This window comes from Ornithodoros turicata, chromosome 5 (assembly GCF_037126465.1).
Source record: "Ornithodoros turicata isolate Travis chromosome 5, ASM3712646v1, whole genome shotgun sequence".
NCBI classification, from domain to species: Eukaryota; Metazoa; Arthropoda; class Arachnida; order Ixodida; family Argasidae; genus Ornithodoros; species Ornithodoros turicata.
The window spans coordinates 78678033-78702566 of NC_088205.1; the positions used below are offsets into that span (position 1 = coordinate 78678033).

General features: G+C 47.6%; 1 protein-coding gene and 1 long non-coding RNA gene across 2 annotated transcripts in view; one reads left to right on the plus strand and one right to left on the minus strand.

Annotated features, from left to right (window-relative positions):
* The window catches only part of LOC135394884 (chitin deacetylase 1-like), a 57766-nt gene extending 34689 nt beyond the window's left edge, over window positions 1-23077 (plus strand). Inside the window, exons 2-4 of the mRNA XM_064625926.1 lie at window positions 13055-13270; window positions 15063-15399; window positions 21706-23077. Coding sequence (XP_064481996.1) covers window positions 13055-13270; window positions 15063-15399; window positions 21706-22576 — 1424 coding nt within the window. The 3' untranslated portion in view covers window positions 22577-23077. The remainder of the gene's footprint in view (window positions 1-13054; window positions 13271-15062; window positions 15400-21705) is intronic.
* On the minus strand, window positions 4548-23183 carry LOC135394885 (uncharacterized). The gene is made up of 3 exons (XR_010422979.1): window positions 21584-23183; window positions 21368-21510; window positions 4548-7164 (listed from the first exon to the last, which is right to left on the minus strand). It is a non-coding gene; the product is annotated as an uncharacterized LOC135394885 (long non-coding RNA).
* Window positions 23184-24534: the final 1351 nt, after the last annotated feature.

A 24534-nucleotide genomic window follows, 5' to 3' on the forward strand; every position in this document is an offset into this window, starting at 1 on the left:
TACTCTAGCCATAAACTCTCTTCTTTTTCCCTTTTTGCTCAATCGCCCTTTGGATACAGCTGCACCCGCGAAATCGCTGTTAAGAACCCCATGAATGTGACTCGAACAAAAAAAAATAAAATCCTTCTGTGCCCCGCATATAACTACTTCCCCGAAAGACTAAAATTGTTCTCTTTTTTTTTCTTAGATTGTGCACGACGTAGCACAACAAACGACTAGTACGCCCTCTGCAACCGTGTAGGGGGCGCCATGGGCATGGTCGCAGTTAGATCGCGGCACGGCTACAGAGGCCCGACATAAACAACCTCCGATTGTGCGGTTGTAATAATGATGATAAAACGCACACACACATACATGGCAATCCCCTTCATCCATCGCTTCGACGTCCTCCCTGTCCTTTCGCTACCGCCACATGACCAGTTCTTCTTCAGCTGAGAGAACACAAAGCATCTCCGTTCTAATTCACTTCCTCTCACTGCGCAAACTCTATATGCTTCCGCAGCCTAAATAAACAACACACCATTCCGGTGCGCTGAAACTCAATAAATGCTTAATTTAATCTTCTCCGCTGATCAGTCAGCCAGGTAAAAAGTACATGGACGAGCAGGACAATTGAATTAACGCAATTCAACTCTGCCTATCTCTCGTCTTTTGCTCTTCACATTGCGTTCGATATAGGGAGCAAAAGTAATCGGATGGCATATCACGCGGAACCAAGTAGGACACCGTCACTCTTTGAGATTGCCGATGAACTCCACTTTTCTTCCTTTTTCTTTCTTTTTCTTTTTTTTTTTTTTTTCTTGGCGGGTGTATAGGCGTTCGTTGAGAAACCAAGCGTGCATTTTGGTACGAGGCGTAATGGCGGGTGAGCGGGGTGACCCGTATCGGTTTTGAGCCGTGTGTATAGAAAGCGAAGTTTCGTCCGAAGCGGAGCGAACCGTTTTTATAGTCCGTCCAACTCCGAAGTTTCGTGGATTGGCTTCTCCTTTGTTGGATTACGGAGGACTCACAATCGCTACTAATTTTTTTTTTTTTTTTTGTGAACATTGAAAATTGAAGGTAGCGGCCTATTTTAGTGCGATTTTGTGGGTAGGTTTTTAGGGTACGATTTTATGCGATTCCTTAAGTTCGTTTTCTCGAAGCTGAGGACATTCGGTAAAGTAACTCGTCCAAGTGGGGGTTTGCGTCGGTTGGAATTGTTGCGGGCTACTAATTAGTCTCGCGATATACTGTCAGTGGTGCGTGTGAGTTACTGACGCGTTAGTATGGAACGTCCGTACTAACCAGTATTATTATTGGTATTATTCGTAATATTGTTGCAAGTACCAGTATTATTATTAGCATCATTTTATTAAGACAAGGGCTTAGCAGTAGCATGCTTCGTCATTGAGTCAGAATAAACAGCGTAAAAGAAGATATGAGAAATAGAATATCGAATATTTTGTATTGCAAACAGAACGGAGGCCTCGAAGGTACTCTATAAGAAAGTATAGAATACCGTTAACGGAAGGGCCCTAGACAAGAGCCTTCCTTAACGTTTCTTTACCAGTTCGCCGGATCTTCCATAAAATATGCGTTATTATACGAGTCGTACACAGAACTTGTATGCATGTGTTTTTGTCTTGATACCACATCAACAGAACGTCAAGAGCGCTCCATCTACCGCACATCTACTCAACCGTTCCTCCTAACGCGCCAAAGAAACAATAATCCCTTAATCAAAAAAACGTTTAATCAGAACTTCACCACGCGCTGCGCAAACAACGCAATATAAAACCCACGCGATTCCCAACCTCATTCACCCTAACTGTACAACCATACCAACAACCTTCACCTTTTGAACCCTCGACGAATGTGTACAAACCCCTTTCATCTGCACTCCAAAAGCTCAGACGCTGTTACCAAATAGCGGGCGTCTTCGCGATCCCATGCCGCTGTAACCGGTATCGTACTAAACGTCCCACACGCGTTCACCAGCTCGGCGGCATTCCGTTACGTTAGGCGTTGAACGCATAGAAGCCGCCACAAGCAGGCGGCGACCTAATGAGACCACCTCACGGACAATGGCTATCCGATGTCCGTTGCTGCTTCCTGTAAGCATCCATTGTCTCGACGGAGACACGCATTCCGTCGCGTATACTCCGTTAGGCTTAACATTCGCCACCTGTCCAGTTGGTATCAGATCGAGACGAAGAATGTACCGCGACGCTCCGATGATGACAGGGCAGATTGTTCCCGACCGATAGTTGATGGTGTACTCCTTTCTTGGTCGCGCCGTCTTCCAGACGGCCGTGAGCAGAAATGGACATGGATTCTCACGCGTTGATAGTAATGGCGTCATATAGTGAGGAACGAATGGGGGGAAGGGGTTATCTTCGTGGTCTGTGAAGAAAAGTCGCGTTGATACGTGCGGGAAGAGAAATGGTAGCGTGGCTTCCGGCGTGGCAAAACAGCTGTGTGTGTGCCAGGCGGCCTGGTACGTGATAATATGGGTTATATCATTGGTTGGATCGTCGGTGAACTTGTTACTGGATAACAAAGTTACTCGTGATAAGAATTGACAGCGGAGACAGACTGGAGTGTGTATTGTCATCAAGCAGGAAAAAACCGGACACCGTGCTTAAATTGCGAGCGCCATAACACCGATTGAAGCTGGGGCTTCGTGGCACTAAGTGTTAGGTTACTCACGCATGAATCATGTTGAGGAAATGCCTTTTCTCGCAGAAAGCAACAATGACTACGCAGACTCAGTAAATTTAACACAACGCACGACCCGCAAGTATTACGTGTTGTTACATAGCATTGTGTTATATAGCAGACACCTCAACGAACTCCCGGAGACACTGGGAAGCCCTGCGGTATCATACGTAGAGAAGACAGTTGCGCTGTCGCCAAGGTCGTGCATTAGCATGCGTACGCATCACGTGACCTCGGAAACCCACGATGATTGACCCGGCGTTGGCGTGACTGCAATTCAGTGACGCTCACGTGGCGTCATCTTGATGTGACTGTGTGTGTCATCAGACAAGCTCAACGTGCACAATGGTGTTCGTCGTTCACTGTAACAGCAGGATGATTATTACTGACGGCTTCAACGATAGGGCACTCAGAGAGGCCTAATCGGCGCATTGCGTGCCTGCTTATAGTTCTACTTGCTGAGATTGGGGGTGCGAGAGGCATGAGGTCGTCTGCTAGCCTGACAAAATCAAGCGTTCATTTTCTCTGAATACTTTCTGCATGGGCTTCTGGAATGTGCTTGAAGTAACATGATGCTAAACCGGGCTGGATATTATAGGTGGGAGAATCATCGCGTGCTCTGACGGACAAAAAGATAACCAACACGGACGCCTGTCGTTTTTTTTTTTTTTCTTTCATTATTTTTTTTTTTTAGTTTATGTCATCGAGGTGTGAAGAGAGAAATAAGCATGGTGGACCGCAGTTCGTTGAATTCAGTGTAACATATACCAGATGGTTGGGAAGCAACAACGAGCATAAAACTTTATTTGGACAGAGGGTTGGCTGCTCGTGTGCACTCTTAAAAAAAAGGGTGTACTTTAACTCCTTCTTTTTTTGCCACATATATAACACCCTTTTGGAGGGTACAATTACGCTCAAAAGGGTGTCTCCTCACTCCCCCAAGGGAGTAGCATAACACCCTTCTCCCTACTGCGGAGTAATATTACTCCCCGGCAGGGAGAAGGTGTTATGCTACTCCCTTGAGGGAGTGAGGAGACACCCTTTTGAGCGTAATTGTACTCTCCAAAATGGTGTTATATATGTGGCAAGGAAAGGAGTTGGAAGAAGGCTTCTTTTCCCTCTTTCGTTCGTCTCCTGGTCGCGCAATAATTCAATTAATACTTGAAGCAGCATTTACTACGCTTCGAGTTGCAATAAAGGTGCCACCTTGATTATTTTATACGCTTTGACGCTCTAATCTAATAAGCTCGCTCTGCAGTCAAATGATCAGCAGCTACAGCGAAAGGCGATTCTGAAACGCTTTCCTTAATCCAACGCAGTCCATAACATCGCTGGTGGCTTCCCACGAAACCTGTTCTGCATTTATTGCCGGAATAACGGACGAGGAAAAAAGGATATTAGAACCAGTGAAGCAGAATTGCACGAGATATACGTATAAGTGAAAGTGGTTCCATACGGCAGTGTTCTTCCTATACAGGTTTTCCCGCTCGCATATCTAACACTGGACGGCTTTTGTTCATTATCATCACGCAGTGTATAAGAAACACTCCGTGGAGAAGTGCGAAGCAGGAACCTTATCACTTTTGGTCTGATATGTGCGAGTAATGTCATTGCTCTTTCTGGCTGTACCAAGAGTAAATCTTGTATCACGGATTTCTGATTACGCTGCTCACATGCCGCATTAAGTTGGGTTTCGCGCCTATTTTTGAGCTTCTTTGAGTTTGAGTTTTGAGCTTAACATTTCTTACAGAAAGGGTACTTGGCGCGGAGAGCACCAGTAGATTCCGGAACACAACTGACAGGGGCCTTTTAGAGAGATCTGACGCTTGCAGTATTTGACGCTTTCCCAATTTCACTTGTTTTTTCTTCTTCTTTATAATTTTTCTTTTGTTTTTGTTGTTTGTTTGTTTTTGGTTGACCGCGTCTCTTCTCGCTGTACCGCGCATGAGCGTCTACTTCAGACGCCCCCTTGCAATGTCGCATGGGTATCGCCCTCAAGTGGGAACCTGGAATTACTGTTTATTTTCCGACTCGCAAAAATAGTTTCACCTTTCTGAGTCGAATTCCCTAGACATTCTGAAGATCACTAAATACCGTTGTGAAAAGTATAAATACAATTGTGCCCGCTGAAGACGGAATTGCGCTCTGAAACACCTTTCATCCTACGTGCAGCATCGCTTGATTTTAAAGGAGCACTCCAGTGCAAGAGTTTCTCCTTGCGGAATGAAACATACGTTGACAGCGATACAAAAAAGGAACGAGAATGCTCCGTTACGTCGTTTGGGACTGGCGAAGGAAAAAAGCAATTTACGCTTTCCCGACACAGCAGTCCAATACGGTGTCCAATCATGTCGTCAAATCGTTTGCAAAGACCAAAGCGTAAATTGCTGTTCCTTTCGCGCCCAATGGGCCAGACGCGTGGCACTCTAGGTTATTTTCTTCACTGTAAGCTCGTAAGGTAAGCTGTAAGGTCACTGCAAGCTCCGAAGAAAACCTTGCAGAATGGTGTTTAACATTTCGTAAGTGACGCAAACGTGCTACTTGTGCGTGAACATACGACGAGGAATTCCTACTCTGAAAACTAAAAGAACAAAAAGAACAGACGCTTCGGCGAAGTAGGTCATCACTGCGCGCCGTTTCGCACGAATAATAAAAATATATTTAAAAAGACACCCACCGGAAGAAAGCGTTATCCGAACCAACAACCTTCGTGCCACGACCACGCAGCAGGTATGAATTCAAATCGCAACCATCTTCTTCCCACTGAGAGGAAGAAATGAATTAACATATGCTTGACTTATTGATGCGCCAGAACCCAGCGAAGTCTCTGACATATCGTCAATGAAATGCTGTCGGTTTTTGTTATTGATGGTCATGAGGGGCACTCACGGCAGTCGTTCTTTATTGCGTGCTTCTCGTGAGGAGTCGGAAGGATGATGTTATTTAATGGATTGATTACGTGGATTATTAAAGTTCGGCTCTTGAATTCGAATACGTACATAATATCACCAGCGTTCAGCATCGTGTTGAATGTCTTCGTTACACTATAGTGATCCTAATAACAGAACTACAGCGACCCCTCGTTATTATGACCATGGTCGTTCCCGAAAATTGTGGTCATAATGCGGAATCGTCTTATTAACGGGGGGGATTTGCAGAGGTTTCACAGCATTGTTCCCCAAGAGTATGGTCGTAAAGCACGTATATGTCAGATTATCGGGGGTCATATTAACGAGGATTCACTGTATATCGAACTTTATATCAGTTGCTTTGTGTGGAACTCATACTTGCTTTATATTCAAAATTACCATGCAGAAACGCCACATACAACTTCATATCATTGCTCCTGAAAATTTTATAACCGCGGTATGCGTTCGCCCAATCTTCACATCGTCGAACGGAGTTACAGAAAAAAGCCTTGATCCACACCAAAACCCAGTGTTACTTGTCATCTCTCTCCATTCAGCGAAATCCAATCTTTCTGCTTGCCATAGCACATAAAAATTACTATGTCTTACCTTTCCATCGAAGCTGACATAATCACATGTATTTGATCAACATTCTACTTTCTGTCTTTCATCTGCTGATGTTCTTCTTTCTTTTCTTTTTTTCTTTTTCTGTCGGGCTTTCATTTCCTTTCGTCCTTTCAATGCGTTATTCGTTAATAAGCGAGCTGTCCTTACACCGACCGCCATCAACGAAAAGAGATACCTTTTCTGTCGCCAAATTGGCTCAAAAAATGTCGTCTGCTACTCCGTGCCGTTCAATCAGTGTCTGGATTTCGGTCGGAACGAAAGCCGATTTTCGAATGGGCTTATTACTTGTGCCGCCGACCCTGGGGCCACTCGATCGACCTGCTCTGGCCGCCTGATTAGATATTAAGCCCCCAAACGAAGGGATAACAAGTAATTCTGGTCGCTTACCGAAAGGGGTTATCGCTGCTGGTTACCTGCGAAAGTTCCAATGGGAGTTTTCGAATGTGTACTGTACTTGATAAGAAATCTTAAGTGGGGAAAGGTTTTCTGTTTATTTAGCGGTTGCTGATAGCTATTCTAACTGCAACCGCAACATGGAGAGTTGACTTAATGCATTATGCAACAGCGCCCTGATTCGGCATGGTTGTTTGAGTACCTTGAGATTCGACTGTATCTACTTATTCTGGTTATACGTAACTCGTTACTATAACTAAGCTATTTCTTCCGGCAACGTCTAACTTAACACGTTGCTTTTAAGCTCCAGTAACTTCTTGAGGAACTCCAACTTTGTCAAAGTAACGATGAAAGAGTCTCTCATTGTCAAAGCAGCTTGTGGTAAGTTCCAAGTTCCTCTTGTTCGATTTTGGTATACAAATATCCACGTTCTCCCGCTCTAATGAGACGACAGCCACGTGCGCGGCGTCGTAGCACGTCGCACGTCTGGTCAGCTTTCCCGTGGTTGGACGTTGAATGGCTGAAGTATCTTCATTTACTGTCAACAAACAGATCAATTTAAATTCGTGGATATACTTTAATTTCGTGTGACCTTCTTTACTTGTTTTTTTTTTTCACGCACAATATGTTCGTGGAATTCACCACATTCACCACATTAACACCAGCAACAGGGTAGAGCATCGCCCCTGGCGGTGAAATTCCACAGTTATCATCATGAATGACAGGACTATTCCTACAAAGGATTTTTTGTACCATACAAGCCTGCTCCTGCCATAGGCTTAACAAGGCTGTTGTATGTATAATTGAATTAAATTCTGGGCCGTACATTGGTGGGAGACTTAGATGACGTTGCGACGAGCTGCGTATTTATAATGACACAGGGCACTGTGTACTAAGATCAAACTTGCGCGGTTCTACGAAATGTGCGTAGAACTCATGGAACCTAAGTTTTGAATATCTGCTTTGTGCTCCGTTGAAGAACCTTAATACGAGATCAAAATCATCAAATGCCTCGCAGAAGAAGCACATAAAGGCGCAACGACAACAGCTTTATTGTGAAATGATGAATGGGGAACATCGCCAGACGCGACACTCTACCTCATTTGGTGGTGGTGATGAGGGGAATTAAATAATGAGCCCGTTCACAATGAGGGTCGATGTCCGATCAGATAAAGGTAAGCTGCTTTTGTCACATCAGATACTGGCGTAGTTTTCGTATAAATTAGACTATTTGCATAAACTGATTGATTACAAAAAAGGAAAAAAATATGAAGAAAATTTGCACGAAACGTCTTGCACTGCCGGTTGCAAGCGCGTATATTTTTTTACCTGAGATGTTTTGGTGCTCGTATGCAAATAAACTTACTGGAAAGAAACAGCTTCTTATATTTAGCTTATATTTCCACCACAGCGTTACCGCGAACGTGCGGCAAGGCCTGGCAAACACGACGCGTCTCCGACGTAGATAATAATAATAATAATAATAATAATTTATTTCACTTCACCAATGACACTTGGTGAGGGGATACAGACAAAAAGCTGCAAAAGCTGCAGCTTGACGAGGTCTGACCCCCCTTTGTACACTCGACAGATACAACAAAGCAATGACAAATTGCAAATCAGACAATGCAAGGCGAACAGCAATGACAAATAGCAAACCAGAATTACGGAGTTAGACAATGGTAATGAACACAATGCATTAAGATGCATAAAACAAAAAAGCTATGAGAACACACGAAATAATATGACTATCCTAGTGCCTTTATAGAGCTAATTGAAAGACAGCTGATGTTAATGTTGTTTTGGATATGGGAATTAATATGTCGTGGAAGATTATATGAAACCAACTGTGATCCATAGTTAGTTCGTGCACACGGTGTGAAGTAGGGCTCATTGTAGCGTAGTGAATAAGAGCTTAATCTCATGGCTAAATTGGCTAGGGCTAGAAAGATGTGATTATTTTGCTTTACTGAAGTTACACATGTAATGGACATACGGTACTTATAGAGATCCATAATTCTGATTATGCTAAATTTCGCGAAGACAGCATCCATCATCAAGGCATCAAGCCCTCATTAGCTCCATTTAGTTCGAACTCCACTTTATTCGAACAAATCGTCGGTCCCTTTCGAGTTCGAATTAACGGGATTCCACTGTATTGAAAGGCCAAGAACTATGAAGTCTATACGAGGTAGTGAGTAACTTATAAAAGTAACTCGTTGCTCTTCCAAAGTGTCTCAGGAAGTACAAGTTCATTTTCCTTACCTGTAACTTCGTTAGTGACTTAGTTACATTTTTTTGCACAACAACAACTTTTTTCTCTTTATTATAATCATTTTTTTGTACAGTACTTAAGCTGGTAACGAGTTCCTTTTGTCGCGAGTAACTTCCTTAACTCTGAAAGCCATAGAAAACAACACCCTGTAGAAGTTGTGGAAGGAGAAGCAAACGACGAGAACATATATATATATATATATATATATGATAGCTACAGGCCCAATTCCAGTAATTCACATACACAACCTGGGATAACTCTGTGAAGTGCTGGGATTACCGTAGTGGATGAAGCTGACACGAAGAATGCCGGGTAACCGAAATACCAACCCAAAGGAATTCAAACTTGAAATCGTGCTGTTTGAGGTCGTACAAAGCTGCGCTACTTATTGGTTCAATATACTATAGTAGTTTTCCTGTATACAGATGTAACATTATCGGACATATTATTTTTTTTCTGAATTCACCAAACCAGACCATGATAATCTGCAACAAGCTTCCAACAGAAGAATCCAAATAAGTGCTGGAAAGCACGTGCTCTATTATACTGCCACGCTCTGTCGCAGTTAAAAGTTCTCGTGTTCTGTTTTTTTCTGCGTACGCCTCCACTTACAGCGGACCTCCTTTCGCCGTTAACCTTGTCACGTGACGTGTGCGGAATTTATAAGCTACAAAACCAATCAGAGAAACACAGCAAGCGCGCGTCATAGCTTCGAGCAGACGACAACGAAGCGCTCGGCGGCGCCGTTGTGTGAGTGCATGTTCTTCCAGAAGGAAGTCAAAGCCGCCTCTTCCATCATTGCTACCCTATATAAAACTGTCCTTCTCTTTGTGCGCTTCGTACGTTCCACTGCGGGGTCACGTTGGGGTCACGTGGGTTACACCCTTGCGAAGAAGATCGCGGAGGGAGTGAAAGCTGCGATTCCGCGAGTGTGAACGCCCTAAGAATTCAGCTGAAAGGGAAACTGTGAGAAGCGCTAGAGGCGGAAGCATTGTGAGTTTTTGTAGAGCGAATTCGCTGTGAATTGTGTAACGGAGCTATAACACTGCAAAGTTGTGTGCAGCTCGAAAAGTTGTGTCCCATTTTTACCTTTCTACAAAAAAGCACATGTTCGGAAAAGGTTTTATTCGCAACGATTACTTAGGTGTCGCAGATGAAAGTCAATCGCCGCCTATTTACACGAGGCTGGCATGCCCGCGCACTCAAAACGACCTTTCTCGTCGTATTTCTTTCCTTTTTACGGTGCACACGTTCGCCAGCACTGAAGTTCTGCCATTCTCGCTGGAAAGTTGTTCACAGTTTCACCCGGGAGTTAGCTGGTACTAATGGGAAGTCTGAAACCAAAGGGGAAAAAAAAGGAAAGCACCACACCCCGCTCTTGAAACAGAACATCACCGAATAACACTTTGAAGACCTGCCGTTCCGCATAATCGTTATCAGATCGCCGTTAATTTCTAGAAAGCAAGGAGCACACGTCATTTTGTGACAATCTGCACAGCTGCGTAAGTGTCACAAAGAGGTGCATATCCCCCTCCCCCCCCTTCAACGAATCGGGGAAGAAGACAAACGTTGTTCGGGATGATGGTTGTCTGAAAATTTTTCTTTTCCATAGCCTTAGTCCTCAATATTCTGACGTGACAATTTTCATCCACGTTGCGCTCAGTCTTTTTTAGAAAATAAAAGTTGATAGTTACGGGCAACACTGGGTCTAAAACAAAAGAAGTCGGCTACGTAGCCGTCACGAGCAGCAAGACAGTCATTCAAACACAGTCAAAGACAGTCGGGAACATAGATCACTGTTACTTGACAAATAGGGGATTATTTCCCAGCAGACGTCGCCCCGAGCCATTTTACCGCAATTTTACCGTAGGGTGCCTGAATACTAGCTCCCTCTCTGTAGGGTGGAGTTACCCTTTGTAGATGCCAATGCCTCCAAGCCGCCATGTTGACTCCCACGCTTACTATGCACGAATGCTTTGTACAGATTTCACCCACTTCCCATTTTTTCAAACCTCCTTTGCTGTGTATTTACTCAACTCCAAAATGTAGTGTGTAGCTGATAGCGTATATATAGCTACACTTTTGCGGGCGAAACGCGAGCTTCGTGTGGGCGTCAAGATGGCGGAAATTCGTAGCAGACGACGCGCTTGTCTTCACCCCATGCAGAGGGAGCTAGTATTGAGTCACTCTATTGAACCACAACTTTAGTGCGGTCACAGTCATGTATATATACTTACTCATCACACAGTCACCGATCTACACACATACGCACAAAGAAAAAAAAATGACAGACGTCGCGACGAATACCTTCCTTTTCGTATTCTCCATGCAAACTTTCGATCTGTTGACAAACCAATCATCTCTCCGGAGTCTCCTCCTTATCAGGGCACCCCGATCTCCGAATTCCTTCCCTGCAGGAATTCTCTGTCGCATTATCCAAATCACGGGGTTGCGCTCTGTCATCCCGCTTATTGCTGCGAGGAGTTTCGTTCTTCTCCGGAATGTCGAGGAGCCCAGAGTGGTTCTTTGCCTTCGCTGCAGGGGGCACGCATGAAAACATAGCTGTAATTAGCCTCATTGTCGAACCGCTGCGGTTGACCCAGAAAGCACGCCAAAGCGCGCTCAGGGTGAATCATGTGACTTCCGAGCGGCTTCCAGAGTTGAGTTTGAATGTGAAAAAAAAAGAAAAAAAGGGGAGGAGAAATTGAAATTCGTCACATGACGATACAATATAGAAAGAAAAACGCCACCTCTCACGGTCATCGAACTGTATGCGTACATATGTATTGCTGCATCCCCTAGAAGTGAAAGGAATTGCGAGAAACTATAACATGAACGAGGAACTCGACGCCACATGGTGGGGGCTTGAACGCCGTCCTAAAATACAGATTCGATATCGACTATGGAGTCGGTAACGCTGCATCACTTCCACTGATAACAACCTCCAGATTCAATTATTTCACCTGGCTTGTTTTTCTGTTTAGCCACGCACTGTATCGATATTTACTGTTAGCAATCGGTCGTTCCAGCGGTTATTTAGTAGTCCAACGAGAACAATGTTTTTTCTTCTTGTTTTTTTTTTTTTTTCTTTACAAAGGTTGCAGGTGACAGTGCATCAAGGGATACTGCGAAAATTCTAACGGCATTTAGAAGCAGAGTTATAACGAGCTATAACGAGATCGCTTTCTTAAATTATCGCTTCATCTGAGAAGTCTCACGGTGTCTAGATTGACTGATTGATGAAAAAAGAAAAAAATATGGAGACATGAGGCCCGACAGAGTTGGGACAGGCTACTCCAGAACACGTAAGTAGAGGAGAAAGTCTGTCTCGACTGGACGTTTCGAAGCGGATAAGCTGAAGTGTCCTGCAAACCGACTCAGTGCGAAAGAGAGGCCGACGGAAATCGGTACACAAACCCACCGTACGCCATTTTCTCCCTCTTTCCACATAACTAAAAAAAGGGCTGCTAAGATATCCATCATGTTTCTGAGGCTATACTACCACAGTTTTGTGACACTTCCGTTTTTATCGAATTGTCGCTTATATATCGAATTTTTGCCGGTCCCATTCTCTTCCTTGTAACGTTAAGACTTGCTGCACAGTCGTATTTCTAAAGTACGGCCTTGTGTCATGAATCGTGTACCATGCACCTGACATACATGTATTTAAAGTATCTGTACAACCGCGATGCAACAGTGGCCGTGAGCCGTGCATAGATGGAGACAGCGGGAACGATTGGGATTCGCGCATAAGCTTCAGGAAGAACTGGACTGACATATATTTCTAAAATGGCTGCCGGGAAAACCTCAGACAGCATAGCCGTTGCTGCGATTCGATCCTGGCACCTTCCGGTCCTTGCAGTGGCCTTGATGTTACTGCCAACAATCGGATGCCGTATCTGCCAAGCCGCTGAAGTGTATAGGAAGCATAGGTGTGTCTGGAGCCTTATAGGACCACGTGACAGTGCATGACCAACAATTTACAGCCAACGACGGCGGTACGAAGCTACCACATTTAAAGGCGTTCTGCGCAATGCCCAAAGAAAAGATTCAGCCAATTTTTTCCCCACTGTTTGTTGCTTATTATTTTTACCGATGTTTTACTCAGTAGACTACCCTTCTTGACCTACTTGTGGTTTTTCTTTCGTTTCAGATGTGTCGCGGTCCAAGCGAGCATCTCTATCCGAAGATTACGAATGTCCATACCCCGACGGCCTATTCGCGGACCCGGAGACATGCCGCAGGTTCTACATCTGCTCCGCTGGAACGCCCTTCAGTCAAACATGTCCCCCATCGCTTTACTTCGACGATGTTAAGAAGTTCTGCACCTTCAAGAATAAGGAACTGACCTGTGGTCCGGTGGAAACGAGTAAGATAATTTACACGTAACCCAGAAGCCCGACGAATGTCTGTCAGTCAACCGATGTACCTTGCCCTCTCGTTAATGCATTGTAGCGAGAAAGAGGCCAGGTGAACAGTAGAAAGTGTTAGATAAAGTAGAGAAACCAACAAAGTCAAAGGCTCTGCAAACTCTTACGACAAGGGTTTTCAACCGGTGGGGAATTCCCGCTTCAACCAGGGGCAATTCGAGGCCGTGATGGGGGGAATGACACCATGTAACACTTGCCTCCAGTTGACCCTTGCGCGCACTCCGCATCAGTGTTGCGGAATGGGCCGATCCATTCAATTCCATTCCGATGAGTGGTCGCGAGTCGAAATTCCATTCCTTTTAATTCCTCGGAATGAAGACGCGAGGCTCATTCTCATTCCACCCAAGAAAATGGCATTCCCATTCCGACTCCGGGGCTAAAGTGATGCCCTATAAGTTATTAACTGGTGCACTGATCAGTGAAAAAAAAAAAAACAACAAAAAAACATGTAACTGGATACTAGATATCTCACGAACAGCCAACGCTCAAAAAATCGTAGACTGCTTGATTTTGATGAATTTTATGTTCCTCTGTTTCCAACATTAACATCTTAAGACAAGCACCGCGACGAGCGTTTACGAGCAAGGTTGCCTGCACTTACAGCGTCCGAAGTGCGGACTTTTTTCTTGCCTTGTAATCCGAAATCGTAGATGACCTTCGGTTGAATGGTTGCCAGACACTTACTTTGAGTGGCCTCCGCTCAATGCCCAGCGTGCTGGAGGCCAGCAATTTAACACCATTCGCTAGCCATTCCATTCCGGCGCCAAACAGGTCTAATTACACATTCACATTCCATTCCCAACAGCTGGTGACTTAACTCCATTCCCATTCCGCTCCGGTGCGCTAAAAACGGGGCATCACTCCGGAATCATTCCAATTCCGCAACTCTGCTCCGTATAGTATATCATTCATTAGGACATGTGTGTCACGACGGCTCCTGGATCCGCACTGTACTGGAAGGGCTATATAGCGGCGAGGTAGCGCGTGAAAAACAATACTTTCGTTAAAGTTGGAAGTACCATTAAAATACTTCAGATCTCCATATGTACTTATGAGTCAGTAGGGGTGGATAACGTTCTGAGGCAAGGGGGTATCATTTGCAAGAAAAAGGGTTGCGAACCACTGTCTTATAAGTAGGGAGTGACTTTTTCGGGTTAAATGCCTTTCTCAGATTCGGGGGGTAAAAATCGGGCGCTATTTTTAAATCTGTAATTCGGGGAGAAATCGCGCGATAATTGTGCCTTCAGGTGTTATCTGGTGTTTTTGTTTCTCCTCTTGTCTATTACGTCATTTCCTAATCTCTGTTTTTTGTTTTCTTGCGGGATCGTGACCTTCCAGCGGTAATCCCCGAAGGCATAGACAGTGTTGACACACATGGGTGTATTGCTGGGAACGTAAAACACCCGTTCTTACATGTGTTACACATGGCGACCTTTGTTCGTCTTCAGTGGAAACGTCACTTGAGGATTTCATAGTGACTAGAATTCGGGGAGAAATCGGGTTTAACCCGAATTGGTTGGAGGTCAGTTTGGGGGGGAATAACTGGGCGGAATCGGGTTTAACCCGAAAAAGTCACTCTCTACATAAGGACATGTAGCTTTCAGCGTCGTTTGCCGCTTCTAGGGGCATCATCAGCTTTGAATTCTAAGTCGCCAGAGCCGCTCTGTAAGTCGCCATGGCGACGCGACATCTCGCGGTACTTTACACGTTTGTCTGTATTACCCATTGCAGCCACCACGGAGAGGCCACCCCCTGATCCAGAAGTAGCTCCAAAGTGCGATCCCAGCCAGTGCTCTCTTCCAGACTGCTACTGCAGCTCTGATGGGACTCTGATACCAGGCCGTCTGGAGCCCAAAGATGTACCACAGATGATCGTGATTTCCTTTGACGGCGCCGTCAACAACATGAACTACAAGCAGTACCGTTCACTTCTGAACAAGGAACACAGGAAGAACCCCAACGGATGTCCTATCAGATCGACCTTTTTCGTCAGTCACGAGTACTCCAGTTACTTTGACGTGCAGAAGATGTACGCTGATGGACATGAAATTGCTTCGTTGGGAGTCACGTATGTATTGCTCTATTCGTGGGTTTCACGTCTGGAAGGAACCCTGCGGGAAATGTTTGTGATTCTTTTGTACAGCCAGGAACCATGCGGGAAATGTTTGTGATTGTTTTGTACAGCCAATGCTGGATACATGTTTCGGACGTCATTTATACATCGACGGATTCACTGCTAAATCAAAGTTTTGAATGATCAGGAGGAGTGGAACGCACTATAATACTCGTAGAGCGCATACAGCTCCACCCACTAAGAAAAAAAAAAGAAAAAAAAAAAACAGCTACCGTGGCATACGGGGCTAGGTTGATCGGTTACCACGCCGAGACTGGGAGGTGACGACACGGGTTCGAATCCTGTCACCGGCTGTGCTGTCTGAGGTTTTCCCTGGGTTTTCCGGCAGACTTTCCAGACGAATACCGGCAAAGTTCCCCTGAAGTCGGCCCAGGATGCATACTAACCCCTCCCCCTGTCCCCCACTCCTTCCTGCTGTCCTCTCTCCATCTGTCCACGTCTGTACGCCGCTCATAGCCACAGTTGCTTCGCGGCGCTAACACGGAATTAAAAAAAAACAAGAAGAAAGAGTAACCTTAGCCCCTTTTACGGAGTAGATGCATTGCCACAGCCCTTCGGGTTCCTTTAGGGACTAAATACGCGGAAATTTATCCGAAATTTAGGGACAGCTTGTAGGGCTGGGTAGTAAATTAAAGCTAGGTAGTACGCGGAGGGTGAGGGAGCTAAAATGGGGAGTAATTTCAATCTAGGAAAACTAGAAACTGTATTGAACCCCGATTTACACCTTTTTTTTTTCCTCTTTGAATGTGTGGAGCTCGATAAACACTATCATTGTTATCCCCCTTTCGGGAACGCCAGCCGCCTTTGCTGTTAAATAGATTGTCGCGAAGTCAAGTCACGACAATAGAGGAGACAGAGGCAACAACCACTTTACTGCGTGAGTGCCGGATCTCAACTAACGAATAATCGCACGAACAGTCAGCACGAGCAGGGCACAGACAGGGCTCGTCGTTGTCAGCAGGTGCCGCTACAAGTGCCCCCCGCCTAGACCGGAGGTTGACGAAGGCAAGGCCGGAAGACGTGGCGGAAGTCGGGAAGGCCGCGCACGGCTAGGTCGTCACCGCAGATTCCCGGATGGGTACGAAGCGGGAAAGGTGTGAATTTGCGGGGAGTCTGGAGCCCAATGGACGCACCGCGGAGCTGGGAGGGCAGCTTGCGGGGGTAAAGGGCGAGGGGACAGGAGCCGAGGGGTCGGTGCTGTAGAAGTGTCCAGGAATGCCGGCTTGACGCGGTCTATGGATACGACCTCGAGACGACCCGGAAATTTGAGGGTAAGGGTCTTGTCTTGCCTCGAGTGCACCAGGAAGGGGCCGTCGTAAGGAGGCTGGAGTGGACGGCGGATGGCGTCGTGGCGAAGGAAGACATGGGTGGCGGTGGAAAGATCTGGGTGCACGAATAGCGGACGAGAAGATGAATGGCGTGGGACTGGCGAGCGAAACTCAGCCATATGTTCTTCGAGGCGTGTGGCGAAGTGAAGAGGGTCAGGTGCGGGCTGGGCTAGAGTCGCTGCGTCGAAGAACTGCCCTGGGAGACGCAAGGCAGACCCGAAGACCAGGGTGGATGGTGCAACGCCACAGTCTACCTTCGAGGTTGCACGAATGCCAAGGAGCGCTAAAGGCAAGCGCTCGACCCAATGGGTCGGGTCTTCAGCGGCACGTAAAGCGGTCTTGAGCGTGCGATGGAACCGCTCGACCAGTCCGTTGGCGCTTGGGTGGTAGGCCGTGGTGAAGTGATGGCGAGCGCCAAGGAATCTGCAGACGTCGGCGAAGAGACGGGACGTGAATTGGCGTCCGCGATCGGTCGTGATAACGGCGGGAGCTCCAAAACGCGCCACCCAGGAGGACAGGAACGCGAGAGCGGTTGTCTCAGCCGTGATATCCTTAATAGGTACCGCTTCAGGCCACCGGGTGTACCTGTCAATGCAGGTGAAGAGGTAGGCGAAGCCGGCAGACGGAGGAAGAGGACCCACCAGATCTAAGTGTACATGGCGGAAGCGGGCATCAGGGGTGGGAAAGGGCATCGACGGTGATGTCGTATGGCGCTGGATCTTGGAACGCTGACAGGCCAAACAATTCCGAGCCCACTGGCGGATATCCCGATTCATGGACGGCCAGACGAAGCGGGTGCCAATGAGTCTCTGCGTCGACTTGATGCCGGGGTGATGCAGAGAGTGGTAGCGGTTGAAGATGTGGCGACGGAAGTCGTGGGGAACCAGAGGACGTGGGGTAGCCGTAGAGGTGTCGCATAACAAGAGGCTCGAGGTTCCAGGATAGGGAAGCTTGTGGATGTTGAGGGACGGAGATGACTGAACCATGGCAGGCATGTCGGGGTCGTTCGCTTGCGCTTCTGCAAGCTCAACATAGTCAATGTCGGGTGACAGATGGTGGGCCAGGCCAGCAATGTGAGCTCGAGAGAGAGCGTCCGCAACGACGTTAGCATGACCAGGAACGTGCCTGATGTCGGTCGTAAACTCGGCGATGTAGGCCAGGTGACGGATCTCTCGGGGCGAGTGAGAACCAGAGGCAGATGTGATTGCGTAGGTGAGAGGTTTGTGATCGGTATAAACAATGAACTGGCGTCCCTCGAGAAGGTGGCGAAAATGTTTGATAGCCAGGTACACCGCCAACAGCTCGCGCCCGAAAGTGCTGTACCGTGCTTCGGCGGGCTTGAGGGGTTTGGAAAAGAAACCCAGCGGCTGTAACTGGTCGTGCGGGCCGAGCTGGTGCAGAGCGGCCGCAACGGCTTCTGAAGAGGCATCCACGAAGAGTGCGAGTGAAGTGTCTGGGATGGGATGAGCCAATAATGAAGCGGAGGCGATGTCCTCCTTTATCTTCCGGAAAGCTTGGTCAGCGGATCCACTCGATGGTTTTCGACGGACCGCCAGGGCCAGCCAGCAAATGACAGAGCGGCTTGATGGTGTGCGCGCAGTGCGGTATGAAGCGGCGATAGAAATTCACCATGCCCAGAAATTCACGAAGCTTCCGCCGTGTGGTAGGGCGGGGAAATCGGTCAATGGCGTCAACCTTCTGCCGCAGAGGGGTGATGCCGGAACTGTCAATGCGATGGCCGAGGAAGGTGAGGGAAGGAACACCGAGTTCGCATTTAGCCGGATTGATGACAATGCCATGCTGACGTAGACGCTCGAACAATTGGCGAAGGTGTTCGGCGTGGTCCTCGGGAGTGGAACTAGCCACCAGAATATCGTCGAGGTAGGCGAAACAATAAGGCAGACCGCGAAGGACCTCGTCAATGAATCTTTGGAAAGTTTGCGCGGCGTTGCGAAGACCGAAGGGCATTCGAACGTATTCGAAGAGGCCGAACGGGGTCGTGATTGCGGTCTTCGGAATGTCACTGGGCTCCATGGGGATCTGGTGGTAAGCCTTTATAAGATCGATCTTGGAAAAGTGTGAGGCACCGTGGAGATTTGCGGCGAAGTCGTGAAGATGTGGTAAAGGGTAACGGTCGGGTATGGTGACAGCGTTCAGCGCCCGATAATCCCCACACGGTCGCCAATCTCCCGGGTCCTTTTTGGGCACCATATGCAATGCCGAAGCCCATGGGCTGCTGGACGGACGAATGTACCCCAAGGCGAGGAGATGGTCGAACTCGCGACGGGCGATCGCAAGGCGATCAGGCGGAAGACGGCGAGGCTTCGCATGCACCGGGGGGCCTCTGGTGAGGACGTGGTGCGTGGTGGTATGGAGAGGGGGTGCATCTGTAGGTGGCAAACGGACGATGTCGGGAAAATCCTTAAGGATGTCACGGAACTGCACAGGTGCAGATGGGCGGGTGAAGACAGGGCCAATGGGGTTACAGAAGGCACGAAGTCCGCGGACAGATAGGCCTGTGCCGTTATCAATGAGGCGTCGTCCCTTCACATCGACCATCAAATCGAAGTGCTTGAGGAAGTCCGCACCGATGATGGCATCAGAGACGTCGGCTATGATGAAGACCCATTGAAAGTTCCGACGCAGGCCCAAGTTCAGGGTGAGGGATCGCTCACCGAAACATTTAATTGGTGAAGAATTTACAGCTTGCAATGAATGCTGAGAAGTGCGATGACGGTCCGAAGGATGGGGTGGAATGATACTGACTTCAGCGCCAGTGTCGATGAGAAAGCGAAGATGATTGATGTGTCGTGGACGTAAAAGAGGCGGCTGTTATCAGGCCCAGCGACTTCGGCCGCGTTCAGTTGCCGGGGCTGTGGTTTCCCGGCCACGTACATGGTGGTTGACAGTTACGGGCCCGGGGACCGAACTTGGCATGGTACCAACAGTAAGGTGAAGACTGAGCTGGAGATGGAGAGCGGTGTCGTCGGGGCGAGCGAGTGTGTCGGCGACGGGTATCCCGGTAGTGCGGTGAAGGCGATCGATGTTGTCGCGCGGTTGTAGAGGCAACCAGAGTGGTCAATCCAGTTACAAGCTGTGTGAGCCGATCAACGCTGGATTGTAGGGTGTTGACAGTGACGGAAAGACTTGAGATCGAGCGCTGACCATCAGGATACTCGGCAAAAGGTGTGATGGCAGGAACGGGCGGCACCGTGTGAGCCGGGGGAGGTACGGGGTCCGGATTGCCGTATGCATGAACGGAGCGGGTAACGCTTGCAACGGAGTCTGAGCGCAAGTCGAGGATACGATCCGCCAGCCGCGCCATGTCGTCCAACGTCATCTCGCCGGCTGCGGTTAAGACCACCCGAATGTCGGATGGCAAGCGGTGGAGAAAGAGTTCTTGCAGGATGGTAGAGTCGAGAGGTGTATCACCTGTGAGATGGCGCATGCGGCGGAGTAACTGAGACGGCTTCTGGTCGCCCAACTCCTCAGCGCTAAGGAGCTGTTGAAGACGTCGATGAGTAGAGAGGGTAGTACGGGCGAGCAATTCCCGTTTCAGGGTATCATACGGCGCTTCTGCCGGCGGACGGAGAATGATATCACGAATTTCGGCAGCGGCATCCATGGGCAAAGCGCTGACGACATGTCCGAACCTGGCGGCTTGGGAAGTGACGCGGCGGGCGTCGAACTGCCGCTCGATTTGGGCAAACCAGAGCTCGGGGTCTTGGGTCCAGAGCGGCGGAAAACGGAGACGAATAGCATCTTCGGGACCCCCGAGAGCTTCTGTGGTGCTGCGTTGAGCAATCTGCGCCGCAGCTGTGGCTGCCGCTGAGGTGTCGGTACCCGATCGGAGAAGTGGCATAGAGGCAGGAGGATCAGGCATCGGCATTCAGTGTTCGGGTCACCAGATTGTCGCGAAGTCAAGTCACGACAATAGAGGAGACAGAGGCAGCAACCACTTTACTGCGTGAGTGCCGGATCTCAACTAACGAATAATCGCACGAACAGTCAGCACGAGCAGGGCAGAGACAGGGCTCGTCGTTGTCAGCAGGTGCCGCTACAAGATGAATCAGAATTGATAAAAGTACCACTTTATAACATTTCCTAATGAGCTGCTCTTCCCTCACGGACGCGGGACAGTTTATAAAGTTCATGAGTCGCTTGGGACTCCTAGGCTTTTTCTCCCAAAATCCATTCATTGTTCAGAAGCACAAGGGAAGCACAAGTTTTGCCCCACGAGATGCTGTTCGAGCTACCATACATCTGTGGTTGTCTGTATGTAGAAATAGTCACAAACGGTACTCACAACGCTGTCTTCGACACACCTTCCAGCCTCGTATTTTTTTCTTTTTGTTTTACTGTCGTCTGTTCATCTGGTGGATAAATAACACAAGATTCCGAACACACAATGTGCAGCACGGGTTAAAAGATGCGCCTTGCGCGAGTGTGATGGGGTCATGCAGGATGGATAATACGGGTCACAGAAAGGGTTTTGTAAATATCGTAGTGTGCTAGAATTTTCAAAATTCCTTAGTGTCCCAATGCTAAGCATTTCAAATCTACTAGAAGCTTACCTGGCCATTTGAAACACCGAGCTCTGCCCGTCCTATAAACCAGTGGAGCTGCAAAACAATGAAATTCTGCTTTCTTGTCATCCACGATCCTTACCACCATGTTCTAAAGTTCAGCAACGGCGACATTTACACCTCCAGGTTACCTAAAAGAGACGCCACTGCTAACTTTGACGATCTTAGAATATAATGACCTCTTCAAGCATGCTTAGAGCTCACCATAGTTTACAGGTTTCCTTTCTCCGTTGTGTGTTGTCCTTTCTTCATTGTGTGTTGCCCTCAAGACGCACATGCTTGTCCCATGCCTAGTAACCGAACACGGCACTTTTTCACTTTGACAGCCACCGTGGACCAGAGAGCTGGTGGACAAAAGCCACCTACGAGAATTGGACTGAAGAGATGGCCGGCATGCGAGAGATCCTCACCCGCTTCGGCAACGTCTCCAAAGACACCATCCTCGGCGTCCGCGCTCCGTACCTGAAGCCAGGGGGAAACAGAATGCTAGACATGATCTACGATTTCTCCTTTGCCTACGACTCTTCCTTTGCCGTGCCGCCCAGTAAAGTTCCCTTGTGGCCCTACACATTGGACTACCACATACCTCACAGCTGCGTCAACCAGGGTTGCCCGACGCATTCCTACCCTGGCGTCTGGGAAGTACCCCTCAATGCCCTGTACAGCGAAGACGGCACGGGTGGTCAGTGCTTCTTGGCCGACCAGTGCGTCTTTGCGGATGACGAGGATATCGTCTTCGAGTTCCTGCTTGAAAACTTCCTCCGTCACTACAAGACGAACAGGGCACCTCTTGGACTGTACTTCCACGTGAACTGGTTCACGGACAAGGTCAAGACCAAGGCTCTCCACCGTTTCGTAGACCATATTATCAAGAACTACGACAACGCCTGGTTCGTCACGATGCAGCAGCTCTTGCTCTGGATGAGGACTCCCAAGAAGTCGACAGAGTTACGCGACTTCGAGCCGTGGTCCTGCGAGAAGAGGACACCGGCGTGTAACATTCCGACCATGTGCGTCCTTCCATTCTCCGGAGAGGGATATTCGGATCTGAGGTACATGGAGACATGCACCACGTGTCCCGCGAAATATCCGTGGATCGGCAACTACATGGGAAGGTACAAGGGAAAGATGATAATGGACCAGGTCGCAGCTGACGAGCTCGAAGGTCACCTCCAGAATATCACGGCAGAGAACTGAGACGGAACTGTCAGGTGTTCATCGAAGATAATGCTGAATTTGTTTTCTCTCCTACGGGTAGGATGAGACGTACTGTGTTCAGTGATTCGTCTATGAACTTCATACATATTGTAATCGCGGGACACAGCGTTATGTGTTTTTTTTTTTCAACTTGATTTCACAAGACAGACGGTAAGCGATGTCTTATCATTACTGAAGATCCGACACCTTGAACCATTCTTGGTGGAATTTCTCTGCACAGACATGGGATTTCCGTACAACTGAGCAGATGAACAAACCGAAGCGTATCTTGCATGTATACAAAGTGTACCTGTACAGTTAATGTTTGCAAGATATCTCTTGTTACGTCACCATCACATTCCAAGTGTGGTTATGATATAATGATGTTATCACATTTGCACATTGACGTGAAACATTTTTTGTAAGCTGCGGAGGCCATCCTGCAGCTGCTGTTGTTGATGGTACTGCAGAAGAATACAAGTAAAATGTGTTGCTAAAAGATGCTGTTTGTATGTTTCCCCTGAGTATAGTAATCTGTAAATAAAGCACGTCTGGGGATCGTATTCTCCTCGGAACAGATCGCCCAAGCCAGAGCCGTATATGAAACGAGAGTCTGGCCATTGGGAGGAGTCCCAAAAAGAGGCTTGACCTGTCAATCACAGTTCCGTGCCTCTGATTGGTTTCCTTTTTACCACGGGGGTCGCCATGACATCTTACTGCCAACCAAAATGGCGACGAGTTTGACTAGACTGATTTTACGCTGCAGATGTACTGTTGTGGACACTATTAGCTAAAAGCGCCTGTCGGTACTTCGGCGTTCCGTATTACCTCTGTTGCAGTTGAAAGTGTTGTAAATCCTACGCCTGTGCTGCACGTGCTTGTTACTCGAAAGAAATAGCCTTGCAACACCTGGAGATTTGATATGAGATAAACCACGGAGTGCTGATTTTAGACAGCCGCGTCCCCTACAGACCTCATCTACGTTTCTCAAAAATCATTTTCAACTTATGCTCCGCTATCGATATCTAGCCGAAAATAATACGTTTCGTCGTTGGTGTTAGGCCTCGTGAACACGGCCAGCATAACGAAAACGGCACTGTGCTGTACAATTTTGAATTTAATTACAATAATAAACATATAATAAGCGGATATAAACATTCTTGCCTTTTTTATTCCAACTGTTCATGTACGTAGATAAGTTAAAAATCGCACTGACGACAGGATGTGTACCAGCAGGTGCTTCTGCCGGCAGCGCTGCAAAGAGTGAAGCAGACGACAATTCCCGACGTGCCCCGCGCAGCCCAGGTGGCGTTCATCAAATTTGCACCAAAAATCCTCTAGATTTGCAGATCACGAGAGGTATCCATTTCAATCCAATCCGCTTACCACACAAAATGGCGCTGCCCATGTTGGATAGGGGGGCAAATAGTGAGGATAGGTTGATTGATAGTGCCCCATATATTTCAAGACGTCATTGGTCAGAAAGCTGAAAAGTGGGTGGTGGAGCTTCAGGTATAGGCATGACGCATTAATGGCCAGACTCCCTTCTTTTATATACGGCTCTGACCTAAGCGGACTCCCAACGTCATCTACCTTCATTAAAGAGGACTAGCACGTTTTGCCTTGCTTTTCTCTTTGGTTTGCTTATTTACTCAGCAAGCGTCACCAACCTTCACTTAGAGGTAAGTCTTTCCATCAGGGCGACTCCCGAATATTGACATCCGTCATTGACATCGCACGACTACGTTAAATACCTAACACGTAACCCACCTAACAAAGCTGCAGAACACCTTTTCGATCGTGGCTCGATATGGCTCGATCAGATCGAGCCATATCGAGCATAGGTACCAGCAGGAACTGCGCTTTAATTTCAGCGCAAAATTTGAACCGAAAATGGACCTTCGATTTTTGGACCTAAAAAACCCCAAGGGGTTAGGCTTACCTGTTTTTTTTTGTCA